Genomic DNA, 22700 nt, shown 5'->3' with positions numbered 1-22700 from the left:
GTATTTGAAAGGTGAAAATAAATTCTTATTATGTGTACATTCATGTCAAATACTTGTTGTCACTTTATTCTATGTTTAAAATATATTTATGTCAGCAAAAATAATTATTTTCAATAATTAATACATGAATGATCATTGAATAATAATATAACGTATCAAAATTAAATTTTTAAATAAAACGTAAATAATAGATATAGTAATTTTTGAATAAATATAAAAAGTAAAAAATATTTATTTAAAGAAGAAGATAATACATAATAGTGAGAGTGGTGAAATAAGAGGTCTTTAAAGAAGGTGTTGAGAAATGAGAAATGAGGGGCCCTTGTGAGTTGGGACGTGACTTGTTGAAAGGGAACTTTCCAAAAATGGAATAAAGTTCACGTGCTATTATTGTTGACGCAGATCGTGTTAGGCCCAAATAGACAAAGTTTCTGGCAGCCCTTGTTCTTAATGGGTCCCACAACATTCAACTCTTTGGGCTTTGGAATATGAATGGTCCCCCACCCTATTACTACACCTACATCCTCGTAGTGATAAGTAATAGATACGGGCCCACTCTCCCTATTCCCCCTTTTCCTTCTGAATCTCATCAACATTCAACAACCCTCTCTATCCTCCACTTCAATTCTAACCATTAAATTAATGTCCCTCAACTCACTGATTTTGAAACTTAAACAATCTTTTACTTGCATTATACTCCCATAATTACTTCATCATCCTCAATTCTTTCTTTTGAAAAAATAAATAATTTATTGACCAACCATATTTTTAATTAATAACTCTATTTCCATCTTCTTTCCTTCACATAATTGCTTCTTTCAGGTAATTTTTCAAAAGAAATTACCATGTGGGAGTGGGATTGATCCCTTCCCCATTGCTGTACTATTTGCCTTTGCCTTTTGGTTTCTGGGACTGAATTATATATTTTTTTTGAGAAGCAGATTTAATTCAGGTTTAAAAATCAATTCTTTTCTAGGTTCTCTCTATCTCTCTTTCTCTTCATTTTTTCTTGTGCTCTTTTTCTCTCTGATTGAGTACACAAATAGAGTGGTGATTCAAAAGAAGAAGCAAGGAGCTCGCTGCTGATAATACAAAAAGGGGGAGAGAGAGAGAAAGGCAGAACAAAGCAGAGAAGAAGAAAACAACACAATGACAAAAGGAAGCACGACCGAAGAAGTAGAAGAAGGTGGCAACGACGGTGACGGATTGAGAAAGAAGGAGGCTACGTCGAGAGAGAAAGGAAGAGGAGTGAGGTGACCACGGTGATGGAGGCCACGACGCTATTGGATCCACAGAAGAGCGTCACAGCCGCTCCTTTACCGATGGCGGCGACGGGTGCTGCAAATGCGTCAAAGCAGTTCGTTACGACGTCGTTATACATCGGGGATCTGGATCCTGAGGTCGATAAGAACCTCTACGATTTGTCATTCCAGGTCAGACAAGTGGTTTCGGTTTGTTTTGCCCCCACCCTTTTCTCAAAATTATTTTTGTTTTGTTTTGTTTGTTTGAGTTTATTTTTTCTTTTTCTGTATGAACAAATGGAGTGTCATTTAGTTAGGGCTTTTGGTGCCATTGTGGAATCATTTCCAAGCTTCACTCTTTGTCGTTCAGTTTTGAAGCTGCAGATAAAGATGGTTGAAATCTTTTTTTGTCTTTTATGGCAGGAAACCAATGTCCATGAACCTGACATTATTTTATTACTAAGGTGTCTAAGGAAATGTTCCTTTTTAAAAAAAAAACAGAAAAGAAAAATAATGTTATATTAATCATTTGTTTCATCATTCAAACAAGAATTTAAAAAGATGACGAGTTAAAGCAAAGCTAGGTGGCAACTCCACTACTTTGAAATTTTAATTATTTTAAATTACCTCAGAGACTTGCTTGACACCTTCTTTGTAGACTTGATTAAGAAAACTACTCTATCGAGTTCACTATACCCTGACAACATTGTTCTTTACCTTCTCCGAAAATCCATTCACTTTTCTGTTTCCTTAGTTGATCTATTCAATTTGTTGTTGAGATCATATCATGGCTGGTGCACTTGTTGGTGGAGCTTTTCTTTCTGGGTTCATTAACGTTGTCTTTGACAGGTTCCTTACAACTGATGCCGTCAACTTGGTCTTGGGCAAGAAACTTCCTTGACTTGGTTCAAAGGCTGAAGACTGCTCTGTTGGGTGCTGAAGCTCCTGTTGCTGATGCTGAGATGAAGCAGTTCGGTAATCCATCTGTGAGGAAGTGGCTCGATAGTCTCCGAGAAGCTGTTTACTGTGCTCAGGACTTGCTCGACACTGTCCTCACCAAAGCCGCCACTCAAAAGGAGCTAAGTTCTTCCTGGTGGTCCCCTAGCATCTTCAACAACCGAGATAGAGATGACATGGTAGACAAGATGGAAGGGGTGGTTAGAAGAATTGAGGATCTTGGAAAACAAAAAGATTTCCTTGGTCTTGAAAAGATTCCCACTGGTAGCTCATCATGGAGGACTCCGACCAGTTCTCTTGTGAGAGGGAATGTGTGTGGCAGGGATGATGACCAGAAGGCCTTAGTCCAGATGCTGAATGACAACAATGAGCATCACTTGTCTGTGATTGCTATTGTTGGCATAGGTGGGGTTGGTAAAACAACTTTAGCCCAATGGCTGTACAACAACGAGGAGTTCATGAAGGGATTTGATCTGAGAGCATGGGTTTGCATTTCGGAGAAGTTTGAAGTTGTTGAGACTACAAGGAATGCCATAAAGCAGATCCATGGAAGTACTTGTACTTTTCTGTAAGACACCTTAGTTCATGTAAGCTTCACTTGCTGATCGTCCGGTTGAGGTTACGTTAATTTCCAGTAAGTATAGATGATTTGTGTGTGAACTGCTTTGGTAAGAACAATGTCTTGAGATGAAGACTAATTCTTTGTGTTTTTATGTGTTTGAAATAAGAAAAAACAGGTTGAAAGCAATCTTTTTTGATTGGGATTGTCCATGAGACCTTTAAAGGAAGATGTTAGTTTAGTAATTTTATCTTATATCAACAACCTAGAAGAATTTATTTTCGATAATTGGAATATGCAAAATAGATCTTTATTTGTGGTTTCTAATTGTGGAACTTAGATAAACTTAAATAGTAAAACTCAACTCAAAATCGATTCAGTGAGTAAACATGTAAACTTTAGAATTTGATACCCTTTTGGTATCCACTGCATCATTGTAGCTACAAGTTGTGGGTGTTTGTATATGTTTCTTAATCAGAACTAATGAATGATCCAATTTGTATTGCTATTTTCAGTCCAATACTAATTATTTGGAAGAGGTTCTGAAGTGTGTGACTGCTGAAAACAAAAAATTGGCTGAAATGCTCTTCATGTGCTTGCCAAAATGATTTCATCTCTGGGTTTATTATTGCCTTTTATTTTTTTAAAACTTTTCCTTACAAATTCTAGAACTAGAAGTTGATGGCATCCATGTTGTGTCTATTGAAGTAGATCTCAATTCTCTTCTCTTTTGCTGGAAAACTTAGTTATTGCACAGTCATCTTTGACATGAATATTCAAAGACTTAAATATTAGCCTCCCAACTATGTTTATATCTTTTTAAAGGTTTATATAATTTTGTTTTGCCTTGCTCTTGAATATTGGAAAGTTACATTTTTATTTAAGATAACAATATAAGAAAACAGACAAAAAATTGGACCCTTTTCTTCTGCTACTTTATTGTGCATGTGTCTTACTATGTTGTCTTAATTGTGTGTTTTTACCTGAAATGGCAGTTACTACAATTGATTCTGGGACCAAAGCTTTAGAATTTCTGGCCTTGCGTGAGAACGATGATAGCACCAAAAATACACCATCTATTTCTCCTAACGATCATCAGGTACGAACATTACTTTCAATTTTGTTACATTTGATTTTCTTTTAATTTATGTAATTTTGAACCATAGATCAGTATTAGTGTTATTATTATTCTGGGATTTTGAAAAATTAAGGATTTTTATTTGAAATGCATAATGATTTTTATATTATCTTTAAACTTAAAGCAAGAGATTTATTACTATTAACACCAAAAAGAACATAATGATAGTTATGTGCTACAAAATCAGGGTGGTAAGTTTGGTGTTAGTCTCAATCTTATAATGTTTGGTGTTTCCTTCTTTTCTTATTGTAAATTAGGCTTTTAGTAAATTTTAAAACTCACTTATTCCAATAGTATTTAACTGTTTATGTATGCGATTACAAAGCATTGATTTAGTGTGTGTATATATATGAACTCTTAACAATAAGTACTCAAGGTGCTAAGGAGATAGGTTCTTTCATATGCACTTATGCAGTATGTTTTTGTTTGTGTGAAGAAGAATCATTATATGAGTTCATAATAACTGTATTGCTTCAAAAGAAATCATCCCTTCTAAACTAAAGATTTTCATTTGGCTTTTTTACTACAAACAGAGGAGAAACAGATTTTGGAAAATACAACTTTTAGGATTCTAATTGCTTTTGCTTGACCCCGTAAGCTTGAAAATAAAACATGGTGTTTTAACTATACCATATATCCTTTCCTTCTATCTTTGTTTTAGAAGTTGAAAATTTTTCATTTCAAATTTTATTGTCTTTTGTGGGATTTAACTATACCATATATCCTTATCCTTTTTAATGCTATAATTATTTTTGTGACAAAATAACCATTTTAGTTGTTTTATAAGTAAGCTAAAAATTATATTTAAGCTTGTCTTCTTGAGTAGGTGATCCTACACTCTATTCAATTCATGGTTTCTATTTAAACTATTGTTGGGATAAATAAATAAATAAATATTCATTTCAGCTATTGTGTTTGTGTTTAGTAGAATTATCTCATATACTAGCTGATCTTTCTTTCAAGCATTTTATATTTAAGGCTTCAATTCAATTTCCATGTTTTTTTTACTAATAGTTAAAATAAAGATAACTCTGTACAATTAACACTTAGGCTCACAGATAAAATGTTTTATGATTTTTTTAAATAAAATACTTAAAATGATCTAACGGCACTATTTTTTATCTCTTATTTTATTGAAGTGTCTTAGATAAATATTTTTTTTGCTTATCTTGCTTCATCATGGAAGTGTTTATTTATTGTACTTCTGGTTTTCAGAAAAACTTTTATGTTCTTTGGAAGTGTTTTGAGTTTTATTGCTTGATTGTGCTAAGTAGTACTACTACTATTCTAAAGTTGAATCATTCCAAATTAAACTGAATTTAGCCCTGAAGACATGAACTACCAAATGGTAACTTGGAAGTTTAGGTATTTAGATTTTTCATAGAAGTTGGCTCTGTTTCTTTATAGATTGTGGAGGCCCTGTGTTCGAGTTATTTGGGTCCTGATTTTTCTCAGGTAATGGATGCAACATGTCCAATCATTTATATCTATTATTAGGTAAGAATGTGATGTTGGATTGATAATCATCTCTTTGATTGAGAACCTTTTTTGCAGCCTAAAGAATATGGTGAGATATCATTAAAGGACACTGATCAAGTTGCCAAGAGCTCATTTCCTTTGTGCATGCGTCGCCTATTTGAAAAGGTTAGAGATTTGTAACAAATTATGGCCACATTTCTATAATATCTTTAATGTATATTTCAACTTCCACTTACTGAGTCACGATGTTTTTTATTTGTTCTCTTACATCTGATCTGATTTATACCACTTATTTGCAGCTGAGAGAGGATCATCATTTAAAGCATGCAGGGAGGATGCAACTAGGCTTATTTCTGAAGGTTATGTTTGTTGCATTTTGAGCACAAGAAAATACTGTTTTGTCTGTGCAGTCATGAGTGAGATGTTAAACAAGGCTGCTATTATGCACACGGGTGGACAGCCACTGTGTAGCTAATCTGGTTATATTTTGACATATGTTTTCACCATATTCGTTCCTCTTTTTTCTATTGCTCTGGTTGGGGACTTTCTGGAAGAATGCTGACGGTTGAAGTTACTTTGTTTCATGTTGCTGAATAAAATCAGAGCACTCTGTTAATAAAAAGTTAATTGTTGCTTTTAAAAATTGTGATAAATTCGGTTTGAGTAGTTCTTGTAATGGTTGTCCACACTTTTTTTTTTTTTTTTCGGTCAAGTGGATTGAACAGCCCCCAATCTTAGGCATTACACCCATGCATTATACACTCACACAACCCACTCACACACACTACATGGGGGTAACACACAAATGGTTCTATATTCCTCCAAATTAAGAAACAATGGTTTATGGTAATATGGTTTTGCCGGGTCCAAACTTTACTGTTTGTTTGGGCATCGTCAGTCAAAGTAATGCATTTTGACGTTCCTTCATTGTTGAACCAAATGATTTATTGGGATATGCTTGATTGATGGATCCAAAAAAGTTCCCTTAATCCCTTTGCTTATGACTTGCTCTTTGTGATCTTATATTGTCTTATCTTACTGTCCTTTTCTCCGTAACATAAGCAGGGTGTTGGCCTGAACGTAGATGATTCACTTGCATTTTGGAGAGAGGAGTTCTCTAAAAAGGTAAGTATGCTGCTTGTATATTATCTCTTACGTTCCAATTACATGAATGAAAATTTAGAATGAAAATTACAACAGTTTCGAGTTTGATATTAAGACCTTTTACATCATTCTCTATCTGTCTTTCTATTCTGTTTACTTCACACCTCTCTAGACATACAGATTTGTAGTCTCCAACTAGTTTTTTTTAATATGTTGCTTTCTTTTCTCAAATAGTTTTTAATTATTAATCAAATGTCTCGCTGTAGGTTGGTCTGGAGAAGTTTGAGAAAGATTATGCATACAACATACGCCATAATTATGGGAAAGAAGGGAAGAAAACTGTAAGTTTTGAACTTAATGACCGATATTTGGGATGTTTCATTTATTTCCGTTTGTAATTTGAAAGTTGAAACTTGCTCTAAAAGTTAGTTCTTGTGTATTTTATTTGGAAAAACACTATTCATACACCAAACAATCTTGATACTCATGTCAAAATACCGTTGTTATTAATTAATTATGTATTTAAATTATTTTTTAATTAACAAAACAAAGAATACTTGTTTAGTTGTTAAGAACATGTTGGTATCAAAATAATGTTTATTATAAAGGGGGTAGACATTGCAGGATTGATTTGTGTTTTATGTGCATAAGTTTGATCAATTTCAGTGAGTAATATTTTGATGGATTTTCCAGGATTATACTCCCTATTCTTGTCAAAGGATTATTTTATAATGGTTGCCCTTATCGACATTTTGGGTGAGTGTTATGATCTGATGAACGATCAGGTAGATAGTTTAACTTTCTAAATTCTAACTAATTTACTCCATCTAATTATTGATTGTTATTGCCTTATTGGGAATGTTTAATATTAAGTCACGTTCTTTGGTGTTCTTTCCCCCTATCTTTTTGTTATGAATGATTTGATATTAAATTGGTATCATTTGAATTAGCGAGGAGAATGTAAGAGCTGCTCTCAGTAGAATGGGGGTTAATAGTCGGGCAATGGAAGATGTGATGGGCAAAGTGAGAAATAGAGATTATTTGGTTGGTCTCAACATAACCTACTGAAATAGGGATTTGGTTTGATGTCTGAGAACGATATGGATACTGTATGTGCAGTTGGCCTGCACCTTGACATTTGAAGCTCTTCATGCAGCGCCATGTGATGCAGGGATTAACCATCCAAATCAAAGGCTATTAAAGGCGAAGGTAGCAGTACAAACTTCAATACTAGCGTGTTACCACAAATAACTTGCACACATGTTTTTCGTTTCTTGATAATCTTGATTATCAATAGAATCGGCACTTCAATCCCAAAATACGTCTATATAAGTGGGAGTTCTAATTGGGTCTGACACCATTAGACCACTATCTCTAGACTCTAGTATGATATTACTTACTATTCATTACTTTAATGTACAGAAGGACTCTTCAACGTAAGAATTTTGTTTATCGCAATGGACAGAGTACTGTGGCCCCTCCCAGGTTCGTTTCTGTGACGTGTCCTTGTTTTCCCATGTTTTATTTATTTATTACCACTATTTCCTTGTTTGCATTCATTAACATGCAGCTTGAATTTGTAAGCAATGGCGTACAAATTCATAAAACTTTTGAAAAACTTTTGGTAGAAAAATAAAATATTTTTAGTTTTTAATACATAAGGAACCTTATCGTTAGTGGAAATACATTACTTTTTGAGTCGCCGACGAACTCTTCAACTCAGCCAGCGTCGAGCCCTGCCGTTGTGATCTTCTCTGGATCCCTTCACCTTGCGTCGCCAGGTATGCTCGGAGCTGCTGTTGGCATCGCCGCCTGTGTCCTTGTCTTCATCGGTCACCTTGAAATCGTGTCCCTGTCCTCATTGTCAATCCCTCTCTCTCGCGCGCGTCAAGCCAATGTCTTCGATTCCCTCTGTGCCCACTCATTTTCCCTCTTCCGTGACCGTCACTTGGCTTCCTCCTTCGCCACCAGTCTTCAATTTAATTTTGTTTGTTTTGTACTTTTATTTGGCTGGCTTAGAGTTACACCCATTATTCTCTTTCACTCATTCACTGTATATCTACCGCTTTGTTTTTCTTGTTTTCATGATCATCCAACACTAAATATTTTCCGTCACATGATCACTCCAACACATAGTTTTTGATTGCGGATGGCGGCTCATGGCGGTGAGCCAAAAATCCGCCATAAAGTTATAGCGGATGGCGTTGCGGAAAATGGCGGAAATGGCGGATTACCTAAAAAATACACATATATGTACAACAAAACATGCAGAAAAATTGCAAATATAATAAACTATAAAATCTATCTATATAAGCAACTTTCTAGTCATAAAACATCTAATTAATATAGCAAATATAGTAGCAAATTTAGCAAATAAACATAACATCAAGTTCAAATCATAAGTTCATAACTCAAAAGTCATAAGCAAGCCATAAAATAGAAGACACAAAACATAAAAACCATAGACCATCTAGATTCTAGCTCTCATCAAATTCATCCAAATTAACACGATTATTATCATGTCTCTCTGCCCCCTCATCATCCTCTGATTCGGTATCATTGAATTGAATCTCCTCTTCTTGTTCTTCTTCATTTTCAGAATCCTCTTCATCTTCAAATTCTAGTTCTTCCTCTTCCACAATTACTGCCTTTCCTTTTCCTTTTTTTGAAGCCTTAGACCCACTTGGTCCACCCTTTGCACCACCTCTTGCAGTTGCAGGTTCTTTTCTTTTCCTATTTTGTTGTCTTCTAGTATTTGTTGTAGGCTCATGTCCTCCCATTGCTTCAAAAACAATGTTCCAACTCAAAGTGTTGTCATCTTGATGAACCAAATCAGCATCATCATCCACACTATCATCTCGAAAGGTGGCTGTCCCAATTTCTCCCACTAACCACTCATTACACTCATCAATATCATTGAGTGCAATAGGGTCAACTTCATCTTTAAGGTTGTACCTCTCGATGAGTTGTTGGTTATACTTTATGAAGACCAAACTCTCCATCCTTTCATGATCAAGCCTATTTCTCTTCTTAGTATGAATGTGCTCAAATATACTCCAATTGCGCTCACATCCAGAAGCACTACAAGTCAAGCTCAAGATCTTGATAGCAAGGTCTCGCATGTTTGGAGCTTCATGCCCATATGTCCACCACCAAAATGCTATAAAATTAAAATAAATTTGTCTAAGCCTTTAACCGAACTAAATTTATAAAGCTTTGTAAAATTTATAACAATCTTACCGGGTGAAATCTTTTTCCTTTGAGATTTTGCAAAATCTGATCCAAAAAGTCCATAGCCGGCCTTGTATAGTGCTTGCTCCTCCAATATCTTCTGTTGCACAGCTTGACTTGGCACCAATCTAGTGATGCACTCAAACCACCCCTTTGTAACTTCTAAATCCAGCTCAATCCGAGGGTTGTCATAAAACAACTCGGGATTTAGAAAATGACCGGCTGCGTGCAACGGACGATGAAGTTGGCAATTCCATCTGTTGTCAATGATTTTAAAAACATCATTGTACTTGGTCTCATCATTAAGAAATGTTTTCATGATGCATTCCTTTGCCTTCTCCATTGCTTCATAAATATATCCCATGGGTGGCTTCTTCTCTCCATCAACAAGTCTAAGCACCCGAACAAGAGGGCCCATGATCTTAAGGGTGTACTTGACATGATTCCAAAAAGAGGGCATGATAACAATCTTTGTTGCCTCCCTCCCCTTTGCCTCCTTCGACAACTTATTCTTTGCCCATTCATCCGAGGTGAACATTCTTCTCAAATTTCCTTTCTCCTCATAAAGCCTTTCCAAAGAGAGAAATGAAGTGGCAAATCGGGTGACTGCATGCCTTACCAACTCCTTGCCATTGGTGAAGTGTCTCAACATAGCTAATGTGCTAGAGTGACTATAAGTGAAGCTAACCAATGAAATGGCCCTTTTTATGGTTTTTTGAATTAATGGTAACTTCCCAATGTCCTCAAGCATCAAATCCAAACAGTGGGCAGCACAAGGAGTCAAAAACAAATTTGGCCTTTTCTCCATCAACAACTTACCGGCAAGAACATAATTACTCCCATTATCAGTTACAACTTGAACAACGTTGTGCTCACCAATTTCCTCGACAACATCATCAAGAAGCTCAAATAATTTCTCACCAGTCTTCACATAATCAGAAGCATCAATAGACTTCAAAAACATTGTCCCTGCTGGAGAGTTTACAAGAAAATTAATAATGCTCCTTTGCCTTTTATCCGTCCAAGCATCTGACATAATAGAGCAACCATACTTTTCCCATTGCTCTTTATGACCCTTCAACAATCCTTTGGTGTAATCCAACTCCTCATTAAGCAGTGGAACCCTTAGAGCATGATAACTGGGAGCAGGTAAATTAGGACCAAAGCTTCCAACAGCCCACAACATTTCTTGAAAACTCTTCAACTTTACCGGGTTCAATGGAATCCCAGCTTGGTAGAACCACCGTGCTATGTATCGATGAACTCTACGAACTGCTTCCTTATTACATGCTTCCTTGATGTTCTGCTGCCTCAATTTCTCTCTTTTGTTTCTTGCAATGGCAGTTTCAGGTTTTCTAACAAACAAATCCATTGGACCTCTCATGCTAGTTGCACCCCCTCTAGCACTCCTTGCACCCCCTCTAACTGCTGCCATTGGAGCTGGATTATAAGGTTCATCAATCCCTTGAGCATCTTCCTCCGACAATCCGAACCCCAAACTCTCTAAGTCAAGTTCCCTAGCATTGACACTCTGTTCTTCGGTGCTTCTCGGGGTGGCACTTTGTCTTCCTCGATTTTTTTTTTTGATGGTAATACTCCCATAATTCAGCAATAACATCTTTTGGAACCATTTTACATCCAGCAACGTTTCCAGGCTTGATCATTAAGTGCTCTTTTGCCCGTGTGATGCCTCATTTCATAACTTTTCCACAAAAATTACATACAGTGTCGTTGGTATTTCCTTCCTCTACTGTACTAATATATTTCCAGCCTGGGTCAACTCTATTAGAGCGAACAGCTGCAGCGGGAGCGGGACCAACAGGGGCAGCACCAACAGTGGGACCAGCAGAGGCAGGGGTAGGAGCATTAGAAGTGGACATTGTATACTGAATGCAAAAAAATGGAGGAGGAGAAGTTTATCACTGTCACTGGTTATTAGGAATGTGCAGCAGCCAGCAGGGAAGTGCAGAAAGAATGTGCAGCAGGGAATAATGGGCAACAGGGAAGAGAGGAAAGAAAAAGATAGGAGCAGACTAGCAGAGAAAAAGGGGCACGAACCAGCAGTGTCAAAAGGTGATGAGTAGCAGCGTTGAGAGAACAGAGATGGGCGGCGCGTTGGGTGGCGCGATGGACGGCTCCTCGGACGGCGCGACGGACGGCGGTGATGGATGAGGGCTGATGAAGAAGTTTGAGTCACAGAGATGAGAGCACATAGACGAAGAGAGGGAATTTTTTTTGAACAAGAGGCAGAGGAGGGAGTTATGAGTGAGGGGCTGAAAATTAGGGTTAGTTGTTAGTGGGATCTGACTTAGGTTTAGTAAATTACCCAAACTACCCTCAATTTTTTCTGGAAAACCCAAAATAGCCCGCCATTTTCGCCATATGTATTGCGTCCCGCCATGGCGCCACCGCAATTGCGGCCGCCATGGCGCCCCCCGTTATAACCCCAATGCGGCGTCTGGTGAATGGCGGTAGGGCTAAAATCCGCCACGCCATACCGTTATGGCGCCGCCATAACCGCCATTTCAAAACACTGCTCCAACATATATACAACATAACAGCTTGCTTCCGTCCACGGCTCTCCAATCCTCCTCCTTCTTCTCCTCCTCTGTTTCACTTTTATAATTTAGTCATTTTTATTATGCATATACTTTTGTTATACAAAAATTTTACAAATTTTATGTTATAAATAATCAAATTTCATATTATTTGACTTATATTTCATATATATGACTTATTAATATCAATTTTTATATAATAAAATATATGCATAATAAAAACGACTAAATTATAAAATCATAAATTGTTTAAAATGTTTACTCAAATATTATAAAAAAAATTTTGTAGTAAGAATAATATTGAAGAGTTAACAATTGAACTGGACCAATGACAAAAATACTTGAGAATACTTAGTTTTGATATCAAAAATATTAGTAATGGTCATAAACATTATTGTTGAGAGTTGAGACGCTATAAATATGTAGACGCTCAAGGAGTTCTATATTTATACCAAACACTATACTACATACATATCTTTGCCTTTTGAATTTGAACTCCTTGGTAAAAAATGAGAAGAGAAGAATACTCCAACAACGATACTGCTCTTGCGGTGCTTGTGGTGGTGCTAATTTTCACTCAAATTGGAGCTTCCTATGCCTTCCTTTAGTTAGAAAGGCACGCTCTCATCAGTTTCAAATGATGTTTGAACTCTTGTTTTTAATAATATGGATCTTGGTTATTATGATACGGAACTACTACTTTCATTTTGGAAAAGCGTTGGTGACTGCTGTGAATAGGAAGGCATAGTCTACAATAATCTCAATCGACATATTGTTATTCTTGATCTCAACGATTCCTTTTCGGATTTCTTCACTGATTTAAATATAGAACAATTATGTGTGCTAGTGATGATATTTGTCCCCGTGATAGATGCTTTGGAAGATGTAAATCTATATCTATCACAGTTTCAATATTTGACTTATTTGGACATTTCTAGAGTTCAAATCCATGGCGTTCCAAAATTCTTTAGCTATATGCAACGCCTACGTTATCTTTCTCTGCAAGGAGAAGGCGACGCAATTCCCAACCGCAGTATTAGCAACTTCGGCGTGCGTGCTCTTTATCTCGCAGATCTCTCTTTCACCGTTACTGCAAGTACCTGGCTTGCTCAACTTTTTTCGTTACAATATCTTGGCTTGCAAGGTATGGATCTTTTTATGGATCTGTATAAGATACTTAACACGCTTTCTTATCTCTTAAACTTACATCTATCTTTCTGTAACCTTGGAAACTTGTCATCACTTGTTTTTGATCCTGTTTTCGCTCTTACAAATCTCAATTGTCTCAACTCTCTTGCATGGAATCATCTGGGTTTGTCTTAGAGTAATATTATAGTCTTTGAGAAACCTGAGCTCCATTAAAGATCTTAATCTTTCTTATTATCACAATTTAATTAGGCTGTCATAATAGTTAGCTCATTTTGATAACCTTCAAGTAATATTCCTTAGGGAGTGTCGTTCTGGTGGTGAACTTCGTTCTACTCTTCAGAACATGACTTCCATAGGGTCTCTCGACTTCAATGAAAACCGTCTGAAGTTCAATAGTACCGTTGGGGAAGTTTGAAAACCTTGTTGAGTTAGATCTTTCGGCTAATCAGCTTTATGGTCCAGTTTCTTATGCTTTACGCAATTTGACTTCTCTCATATCTTAGCCTTTTCAATAGCCACTTGAACTCACTTCCATCGTATTTAGGCGAGTTAAAGTGTCTTGTCCGTATTGATTTTTTTGTGAATAATTTCATTGTTGTGGAAGAGGGTTTCCTATTATTAATTTTGAGTAATTTATGTTATCTGAAATACTTGGATTTGTCCGACAGCAGTAGTCGAGGATTGGCCTTCAACGGAACTCTATCTGTAATGGTTATGCTTTAGAGTATCCGGATTTGAATGGGAATGAATTCGATGATTTTTTGTCCAGTTGGTTGGGACAATTTAAAATTTTGATACACTTTGATTTGTCTTTAAATTTATTTTCCGGTCCCATTCTTTTTTCTGTTGAAAATTTGACAAAAATTGAGAGTTAAATCTTGTAGATAACTTTTTTAAATTGATTAATATTCCACAGTCTTGCAAAACTTGATTCTACCTTGTTTGTATATTTCTTATAATAATTTAAGTGGTATTATTCCTCAAAACTGGAATCAACTAAAAAATTTGATTTTGCTTGATCTTTGTTCAAATTAATGAATGGATTAATAAATTCGTATCCTCGCTCATGAGGCTTACTTGGATCTCTCGTAATCAAATAATTGTATCCATTGTGAAATGCTTTCAGGAATGGATCTAATTATTTGATTATGAGAGAGATCTAAGGACACGAAGCTCATGAGCTGGGGCCGCAAATTTATTAATTTATTCATTGTGCCTTGCAAATAGTTTGAAGAAAGATTAAGTAAAATAAAATTTTTGAGTTAGACACAGGTTTTAGAGAATAATATCACTCAAATTATTAGAAAAAAGATGTAGACAAAGTAGATTCACAAGTTTTTCAAGAATCTGTTGTAGTGATCCATTAAAAATGTTACCTACAAGATTTAACTCTTTTAATTTAATCAAGTTTCCAATAGAAAAGGAATGAGGCCGAAGAATGAATATAAAGACAAATCAAACTGTATAAAATTTTTAAATTATCCCAACCAACAGGGCAAAAGATCACCGAATTCATTTCTATTCAAATCCAGATACTCTAAAGCATAGCTATTACATCCAGATAGAGTTACTTTGTCGTTGAAAGTCAATCCTTAGCCATTGTTATTGAACAAATCCAAGTGTTTTAGATGACATTGATTATTCAAAATTGATGATAGAAAATCCTCTTACACAGTAGTAAAATTATTCATAGAAAGATCAAGACGATGGGTGAATTCAAGGGGGTGTTGGAAATGTCTAGATATGGGAGAGAAATCAAATTGGGAACTGGACCATAAAGCTCATCAGTCGAAAGGTCTAACTTAACGAGGTTTTCAAGCTTCCCAATGGTACTATTGAACTCAGACCGTTTTCACTGAAGACGAGGGGCCTAATGGAAGTCATGTTCTAAAGAGTAAAAGGAAGTTCACCAACAAAACTACATTCCAAAAGAATAGTAATTGAAGGTTATTAAAACGAGCAAATTATTGTGGCAGCCAAGTTAAATTGTAATTATAAGAAAGATGGAGTTCTTTAATGGAGGTCTGATTTCTCAAAGGATCAAGGACTATAATATTATTATTTATTCTGAGACAAATTGAGCTAACGATGGCGGCACAGAGTTTAGATGGTTGCCTAAGATGTCAAAAACTTTGATGGAAGTGGTGTTTAGAGAAGCGTGTAGGAGGGTGAATGTGGATTAAGATCATTCCATGCAAGACTGAGGAGTTGGAGACGAGTGAGATTTGTGAGAGGAAAAATAGGATAAAAAATAAGTGATGACAAGGTTACAGAAAAGTAGATGTAAGTATAAGAGATAAGGAAGCGTGTTAAGTATCTTGTACAGATCCATAGAAAGGTCCATATCTTGCAACCCACAATATTGTAACGAAGAAAGTTAAGCAAGCCAGGTAGTTGCAGTATTGTTGGTGAAGGTGTGATCTGCAAAATAAAGAGCCCGCATGGTGAGGTTGCTAATACTGCTGGGAGTAGCGCCACCTTCTCCATGCAGAGAAATATAGCATTGGCGTTGCATAGAATCAAGGAATTCTGGAACGTCATGAATTTGAACTTTAGAAAGGTCTAAATAAGTCAAATTTTAAAGATATTGATTAACATCTTCCAAAGCATCTATCACAGAGGCAAATATCATCATCAACACACAATAGTGGTTCTATATTTAAATCAGTGAAGAAATCCGAACAACGGATCGTTGAGATCAAGCATGACAATATGTCAAGTGAGATTATTGCAGACTATGCCTTTTCCCATTCACAGTAGTCACCATGGCCTTTTCAAAATGGAAGTAGTGGTTCTGTATCATAATAAACATGATCGTATCATCAAAAACAAAGTTCACACATGTTTTGAAATTGTGGAGAGTGTGTCTTACTGGCTAAAGGCAGGCATAGGAAGCTCCAATTTGAGTGAAGAGTAACACCACAGCAGGAGCAGTAACGGTTGAAATGATATGTATGTAGTATAGTGTTTGGTATAGATATAGAACTCGCGTCCACGTATTTATAGCGTCTCAACTCTCAACAACAATGTGTTTGTGGCCAATACTAATATTCTGATTTGAAAACCAAATATTTTAAAGTATTTTTGCCATTAGTTCTGTTCAATTAATATTGTTTTCGTTTCTCCAGTTAACTCTTGAATATTAATCTTAATATATAAATTTCATGTTAAACATTATATAATAAATAATTTTGTAGTATTTTGAGTAAATATTTTCAAAAAATTTAGAATTTTATAATTTAGTCATTTTTATTATGCTTATATTTTTGTTATACAAAAATTTAACAAATTTTATGTTACAAATAATCAAATTTTATATTATTTGACTTATATTTCATATATATGACTTATTAATATCAATTTTATATAATAAAAATATATGCATAATAAAAACGACTAAATTATAAAATCATAAATTGTTTAAAAATGTTTACTCAAATATTATAAAATCATTTTTATAGTAAGAATAATATCGAAGAGTTAACAATTGAGTTAACAATTGAACTGAGCCAACGACAAAAATACTTGAGAATACTTAGTTTTGATATCAAAATATTAGTAATGGCCATAAACATATTATTGTTGAGAGTTGAAATGTTATAAATATGTGGACGCACAAGGAGTTCTATGTCTATACCAAACATTATACTACATACATATCTTTGCCTTTTGAATTTGAACTCCTTGACGAAAAATGAAAAGAGAAGAATACTCTTACAACGTTACTGTTCTTGCGGTGCTTGTGGTGGTGCTAATTTTCACTCAAATTGGAGCTTCCTATGCTTGCCTTCAGTTAGAAAGGCACGCTCTCCTCAGTTTCAAATAATGTTTGAACTTTGTTTTTTATGTTACGGAACTTGGTTATTATGATAAGAAATCACTACTTCCATCTTGGAAAAGCATTGGTGACTGCTATGAATGGGAATGCATAGTCTACGATAATCTCACTCGACATATTGTCATGCTTGATCTCAACGATTTCTTTTTAAATTTTTGTACTGATTTAAATATAGAACAATTATGTGTGCTGGTGATGATATTTGTCCCGTGATAGATGCTTTGGAAGATGTAAATCTATATCTGTCACAGTTTCAACATTTGACTTATTTGGACATTTCTAGAGTTCAAATCCATGGCGTTCCAGAATTCTTTGGTTATATGCAACGCCTACGTTATCTTTCTCTGCGAGGAGAAGGCAACGCTATTTTCAGCCGCAGTATTAGCAACTTCGGCATGCGTGCTCTTTATCTCGTAGATCTCTCTTTCACCGTTACTGCAAGTACGTGGCTTGTTCAACTTTCTTCGTTACAATATCTTGGCTTGCAAGGTATGAATCTTTCTATGGATCTGTATAAAGTACTTACCTTAACAGGCTTTCTTGTTTCTTACACTTACATCTACCTTTTTATAACGTTGGAAACTTTTCATCACTTGTTTTTGATCTTGTGTTCGCTCTTACAAATCTCACTCGTCTCTAATTCTCTTGCATGAAATCATCTTAGTCAACATTCATGAGTCCTAAATGCTTTTCAAACAATACTCCCATTAAAGTCCTTGACATTTCAGACAACCATTTAAATTCTGTATCTACATCGTTACCTAAGTTTGACAATCTTGTTAAGTTGTGTTTGTCTCAGAGTAATATTATAGTCTTTGAGAAACCTGACCTCCATTAAAATCTTAATCTTTCTTATTATCACAATTTAATTAGGCTGTCATAATAATTTGCTCATTTTGATAACCTTCAAGTAATATTCCTTAGGGAGTGTTGTTCTGGTGGTGAACCTCCTTCTACTCTTCAGAACATGACTTCTACTAGGTCTCTCGACTTCAATGAAAACCGTCTGAAGTTCAATAGTACTGTTGGGAAACTTTGAAAACCTTGTTGAGTTAGATCTTTCGGTTAATCAACTTTATGGTCCAATTTTTTATGCTTTACGCAATTTGACTTCTCTCATATCTTAGTCTTTTCAATAGCCACTTGAATTCACTTCCATCGTCTTTAGGCGAGTTAAAGTGTCTTGTCCGTATTGATCTTTTTGTGAATAATTTCATTGTTGTGGAAGAGGGTTTTCTATCATCAATTTTGAGTAATTTATGTCATCTAAAATACTTGGATTTGTCTGACAGCAGTGGTCAAAGATTGACTTTCTACGACAAAAGAACTCTATCTGGCTGTAATGGTTATGCTTTAGATTATCAGAATTCGAATAGGAATGAATTCGATGGTCTTTTGTCTAGTTGGTTGGGACAATTTAAAATTTTGATACACTTTGATTTGTCTTTAAATTTATTTTCTGGTCTCATTCCTTTTTCTGTTGGAAATTTGACAAAAATTGAGAGTTAAATCTCGTAGATAACTTTTTTAAATTGATTAATATACCACAGTCTTGCAAAACTTGATTCTACCTTGTCTGTATCTTTCTTATAATAATTTGAGTGGTATTATTCCTCAAAACCTGAATCAACTAAAAAATTTTATTTTGCTTGATCTTTCTTCAAACTATTTGCAAGACACAGTGAATGGATTAATAAATTCGTATCCCTAGCTCATGAGCCTTACTTGGATCTCTCTCATAATTAAATAATTGTATCCATTGTAAAATGCTTTCAGTAATGGATCTAATTATTTAATAATGAAAGAGATCTAAATACACGAAGCTCATGAGCTGGGGGTCGAAAATTTATTAATCCATTCATTGTGCCTTGTAAGTAGTTTGAAGAAAGATCAAGCAAATTCAAATTTTTGAGTTAGACTCACGATTTAGAGAATAATATCACTCAAATTATTAGGAAAAAATGTAGACAAAGTAGATTCACAAGTTTTTCAAGAATCGGTGTGTTGATCCATTAAAAATGTTACCTACAAGATTTAACTCTTTTAATTTAATCAAAATTTCAATAGAAAAAGAATTGAGACCGAAGAACGAATATAAAGACAAATTAAATTGTATAAAATTTTTAAATTGTCCAAACCAACTGGACAAAAAATCACCGAATTCATTTCTATTCAAATCAAGATACTCTAAAGTATAGCCATTACATCCAGATAGAGTTACTTTGTCGTTGAAAGTCAATCCTTAGCCATTATTGTTTGGCAAATCCAAGTATTTTAGATGACATAGATTATTTAAAATTGATGATAGAAAATCCTCTTACACAGTAGCGAAATTATTCATAGAAAGATCAAGACGGACAAGACTCTGTAACTCGCCTAACCACGATGGGAATGAATTCAAGTGGTTGTTGGAAATGTATAGATATGGGAGAGAAATCAAATTGCGTACAGCATAAGGAACTGGACCATAAAACTGATTAATCGAAAGGTCTAACTCAACGAGGTTTTCAAGCTTTCCAACAGTACTATTGAACTTAGACTGTTTTCACTGAAGTCGAGGTACCTAATAGAAGTCATGTTCTGAATAGTAGAAGGAAATTCACTAGCAAAACTACAGTCCCAAAGGAATAGTAATTGAAGGTTATTAAAACGAGCAAATCATTGTGGCAGCCAAGTTAAATTGTAATTATAAGAAAGACGGAGGTCTTTAATGGAGGTCGGATTTCTCAAAGGATATTATTCTGAGAGAAACTTAGCTAACGATGGCGACACAGAGTTTAGATGGTTACCTAAGATGTCAAGAACTTTGATGGGAGTGGTGTTTAGAAAAGCGTGGAGGATGGGTGAATATTGATTAAGATCATTCCATGCAAGACTGAGGAGTTGGAGACGAATGAGATTTGTGAGAGAGAAATTAGGATAAAAAACAAGTGATGTTAAGGTTACAGAAAAGTAGATATAAGTGTAAGAGAGAAGGAAGCGTGTTAAGTACCTTGTACAGATCCATGGAAAGATCCATACCTTGCAATCCAATATATTGTAACGAAGAAAGTAAAAGAAGCCAAGTACTTGCAGTAATGTTGGTGAAAGTGTGATCTGCAAGGTAAATGGCCCACATGGTGAGGTTGCTAATACTACTGCTGGGAGTAGCGCTGCCTTCTCCATACAGAAAAATATAGCATAGGCGTTGCACAGAATCAAAGAATTATGAAACGTCATGGATTTGAATTCTAAAAAGGTCTAAATAAGTCAAATATTGAAGCTGTGACAGATATGGATTAACATCTTTCAAAGCATCTATTACGGAGGCAGATATCATCAGCAACACACAGTAGTGGTTCTATATTTGAATCAGTGAAAAAATCTGAACAAAGATCATTGAGATCAAGCATGACAATATGTCAAGTGAAATTATTGCAGACTATGTCGTCCCATTCACAGCAGTCACCATGGCCCTCCCAAGATGGAAGTAGTGGTTGCGTATCATAATAAATGGGATCCGTATCATCAAAAACAGAGTTCACACATCTTTTGAAATTGAAGAGAACGTGTCTTTCTCGTTGAAGGTAGGCGTAGGAAGCTCCAATTTGAGTGAAGAGTAGTACCACAGCAAGAGCAGTAACAGTTGATAGAGTATTCTTTTTTTATGATTTTACACCATGGAATTCAAACTCAAAAGGAAACGATATGTATGTAGTATAGTGTTTGGTATAGATATAGAACGCGCGTCCACATATTTATAGCGTCTCAACTCTCAACAACAATGTGTTTATGGCCAATACCAATATTCTGATATGAAAACCAAGTATTTTAAAATATTTTTGTCATTGGTTCCGTTCAATTAATATTATTTTTCGTTTCTCCGGTTAACTCTTGAATATTAATCTTAATATATAAATTTCATGTTAAACATTATATAATAAATGATTTTGTAATATTTGGGTAAATATTTTCATATTATTTGACTTACTTATATTTCATATATATGACTTATTAATATAAATTTTTATATAATAAAAATATATCAATTTTTATATAATAGAAATATATGCATAATGAAAACGACTAAATTATAAAATCATAAATTGTATAAAAATGTTTACTCAAATATTATAAAATTATAAGAATCGAGCGTGATAGAAAGGAGAAGAAACTTTGGTTGTCACAGGAGAAATACATAGAGACAATGTTGCACAGATTTCAAATGGATAAAGCAAAGGCTGTTAGTACTTCTCTTGCTACACACTTCAAATTGAGTTGCAAGCAAAGTCCATCAAGTGATGAAGAGAAGAAAGACATGGAAAAAGTTTCATATGCATCAGCCGTGGGTAGCATAATGTATGCTATAGTGTGCACAAGACCGGATATAGCTCATGCTGTTGGTTGTGTTAGCCGTTTTGTTTCAAACCCAGGAAGAGAGTATTGGAATGCTGTAAAATGGATAATGAGATAAGCCTATTCTAACATGAAGTTGTGTTATGGAAGTGATAAGCCTATTCTAGTTGGTTACACTGACTCAGACATGGCAGGAGATATTGATTCTAGAAGGTCCATTTCAGGCTTCTTGATCAACTTTGCGGGTGGAGCTGTGTCTTGGCAATCAAGATTGCAAAAATGTGTTGCTTTGTCTACTACCGAGGCCAAGTTTATTGCCATTACCGAAGCGTGCAAGGAGATGCTTTGGATGAAGAAATTCTTGAAGGAACTCGGGTCTACTTAAGAGAGGTATGTGTTGTTTTGTGATAGTCAAAGTGCTATACATCTTGGTAAAAATTCTACTTTTCATTCTCGGTCCAAACATATTGATGTGAGGTATCATTGGATACATGATATTTTGGATGCTGAGTTATTGGAACTTGAAAAGGTTCATACTGATGAGAATGGTTCTGATATGATGACCAAGGCATTACCAAGATGGAAGTTTGAAGTTTGTTGCTTAATCGCCGGATTGGCGGTTACCTCCACATAGTCGTGAGGGAGAGATTTGTTGGGTTTTTGGACTCCCTTCCTATGTGGAGAAAAAGTCCAAATGCTAGTATCCAAGCCCATGAATAGTTGAAGTGGATGAGGTGATTTAGGGTTGAGTGAGAGATAGGTCATTTTGCAAGAGAACACCAAACACTAGAAAGAAGAGAAGAGAGAAAGTCATTTTCGCACATACACAAAGCTGTCTCTGTAAATTGGTCACTGCAGATTCGTTAACCGTTGGATTGAGCTCAAATTTGGACAGTATGTTCTACACATCTGGTTCTTTGATTTTACCGTTCGGATCTGCAATTAGACATCTGTATCTAGAGATATTGGCCACGCACAGTAGCTCTGTTTTTGTGGTATTTTCATCTTCTTGTTCTTGTTTTGTAAGCTTTGAAGCTTGAGTTGTTTGGCTTGTTGTATGCACGTTTTGTGCAGTAATTTGTGACTCTCTTGTACCCTATTTTTCATCATA

At 35.3% G+C, this 22700-nt stretch overlaps 1 protein-coding gene across 7 annotated transcripts; it reads left to right on the top strand.

Annotated features, from left to right (window-relative positions):
* Positions 1-1923: 1923 nt before the first annotated feature.
* Positions 1924-22700, top strand: LOC130979941 (probable DNA primase large subunit). Of its 7 annotated transcripts, none has more exons than XR_009086816.1 (10): positions 3119-3856; positions 5303-5350; positions 5450-5539; positions 5674-5733; positions 6440-6499; positions 6745-6819; positions 7172-7263; positions 7429-7687; positions 7901-7963; positions 21423-22700. XR_009086816.1 is itself a non-coding variant. In XM_057903503.1 (8 exons), exons 1-7 carry the CDS (start codon positions 3746-3748, stop codon positions 7208-7210), a joined length of 483 nt encoding a protein of 160 aa, XP_057759486.1. In that variant the 5' UTR covers positions 3119-3745; the 3' UTR covers positions 7211-7234; positions 7429-7878. The 7 variants fall into 7 exon arrangements, 1 of the variants encoding a protein (XP_057759486.1); XR_009086817.1 differs by lacking the exon at positions 21423-22700 and adding an exon at positions 8141-8737; XR_009086815.1 differs by lacking the exons at positions 7901-7963; positions 21423-22700 and having other exon boundaries at positions 7429-7878.

The sequence above is a fragment of the Arachis stenosperma genome, chromosome 5, assembly GCF_014773155.1.
Source record: "Arachis stenosperma cultivar V10309 chromosome 5, arast.V10309.gnm1.PFL2, whole genome shotgun sequence".
Classification (NCBI taxonomy): Eukaryota; Viridiplantae; Streptophyta; class Magnoliopsida; order Fabales; family Fabaceae; genus Arachis; species Arachis stenosperma.
The sequence above is the reverse complement of the archived record's forward strand: the minus strand, read 5'-3'. Positions and strand labels throughout refer to the sequence as shown.

Bases quoted from the DNA above. Each gene is read 5' to 3' on its own strand.
- LOC130979941 (XM_057903503.1), top strand. From the start codon at position 3,746: ATGGCAGTTACTACAATTGATTCTGGGACCAAAGCTTTAGAATTTCTG. The intron at 5,734-6,439 runs GTTATGTTTGTT...TAACATAAGCAG, and splicing joins AACTAGGCTTATTTCTGAAG to GGTGTTGGCCTGAACGTAGA. The intron at 6,500-6,744 runs GTAAGTATGCTG...GTCTCGCTGTAG, and splicing joins GAGAGGAGTTCTCTAAAAAG to GTTGGTCTGGAGAAGTTTGA.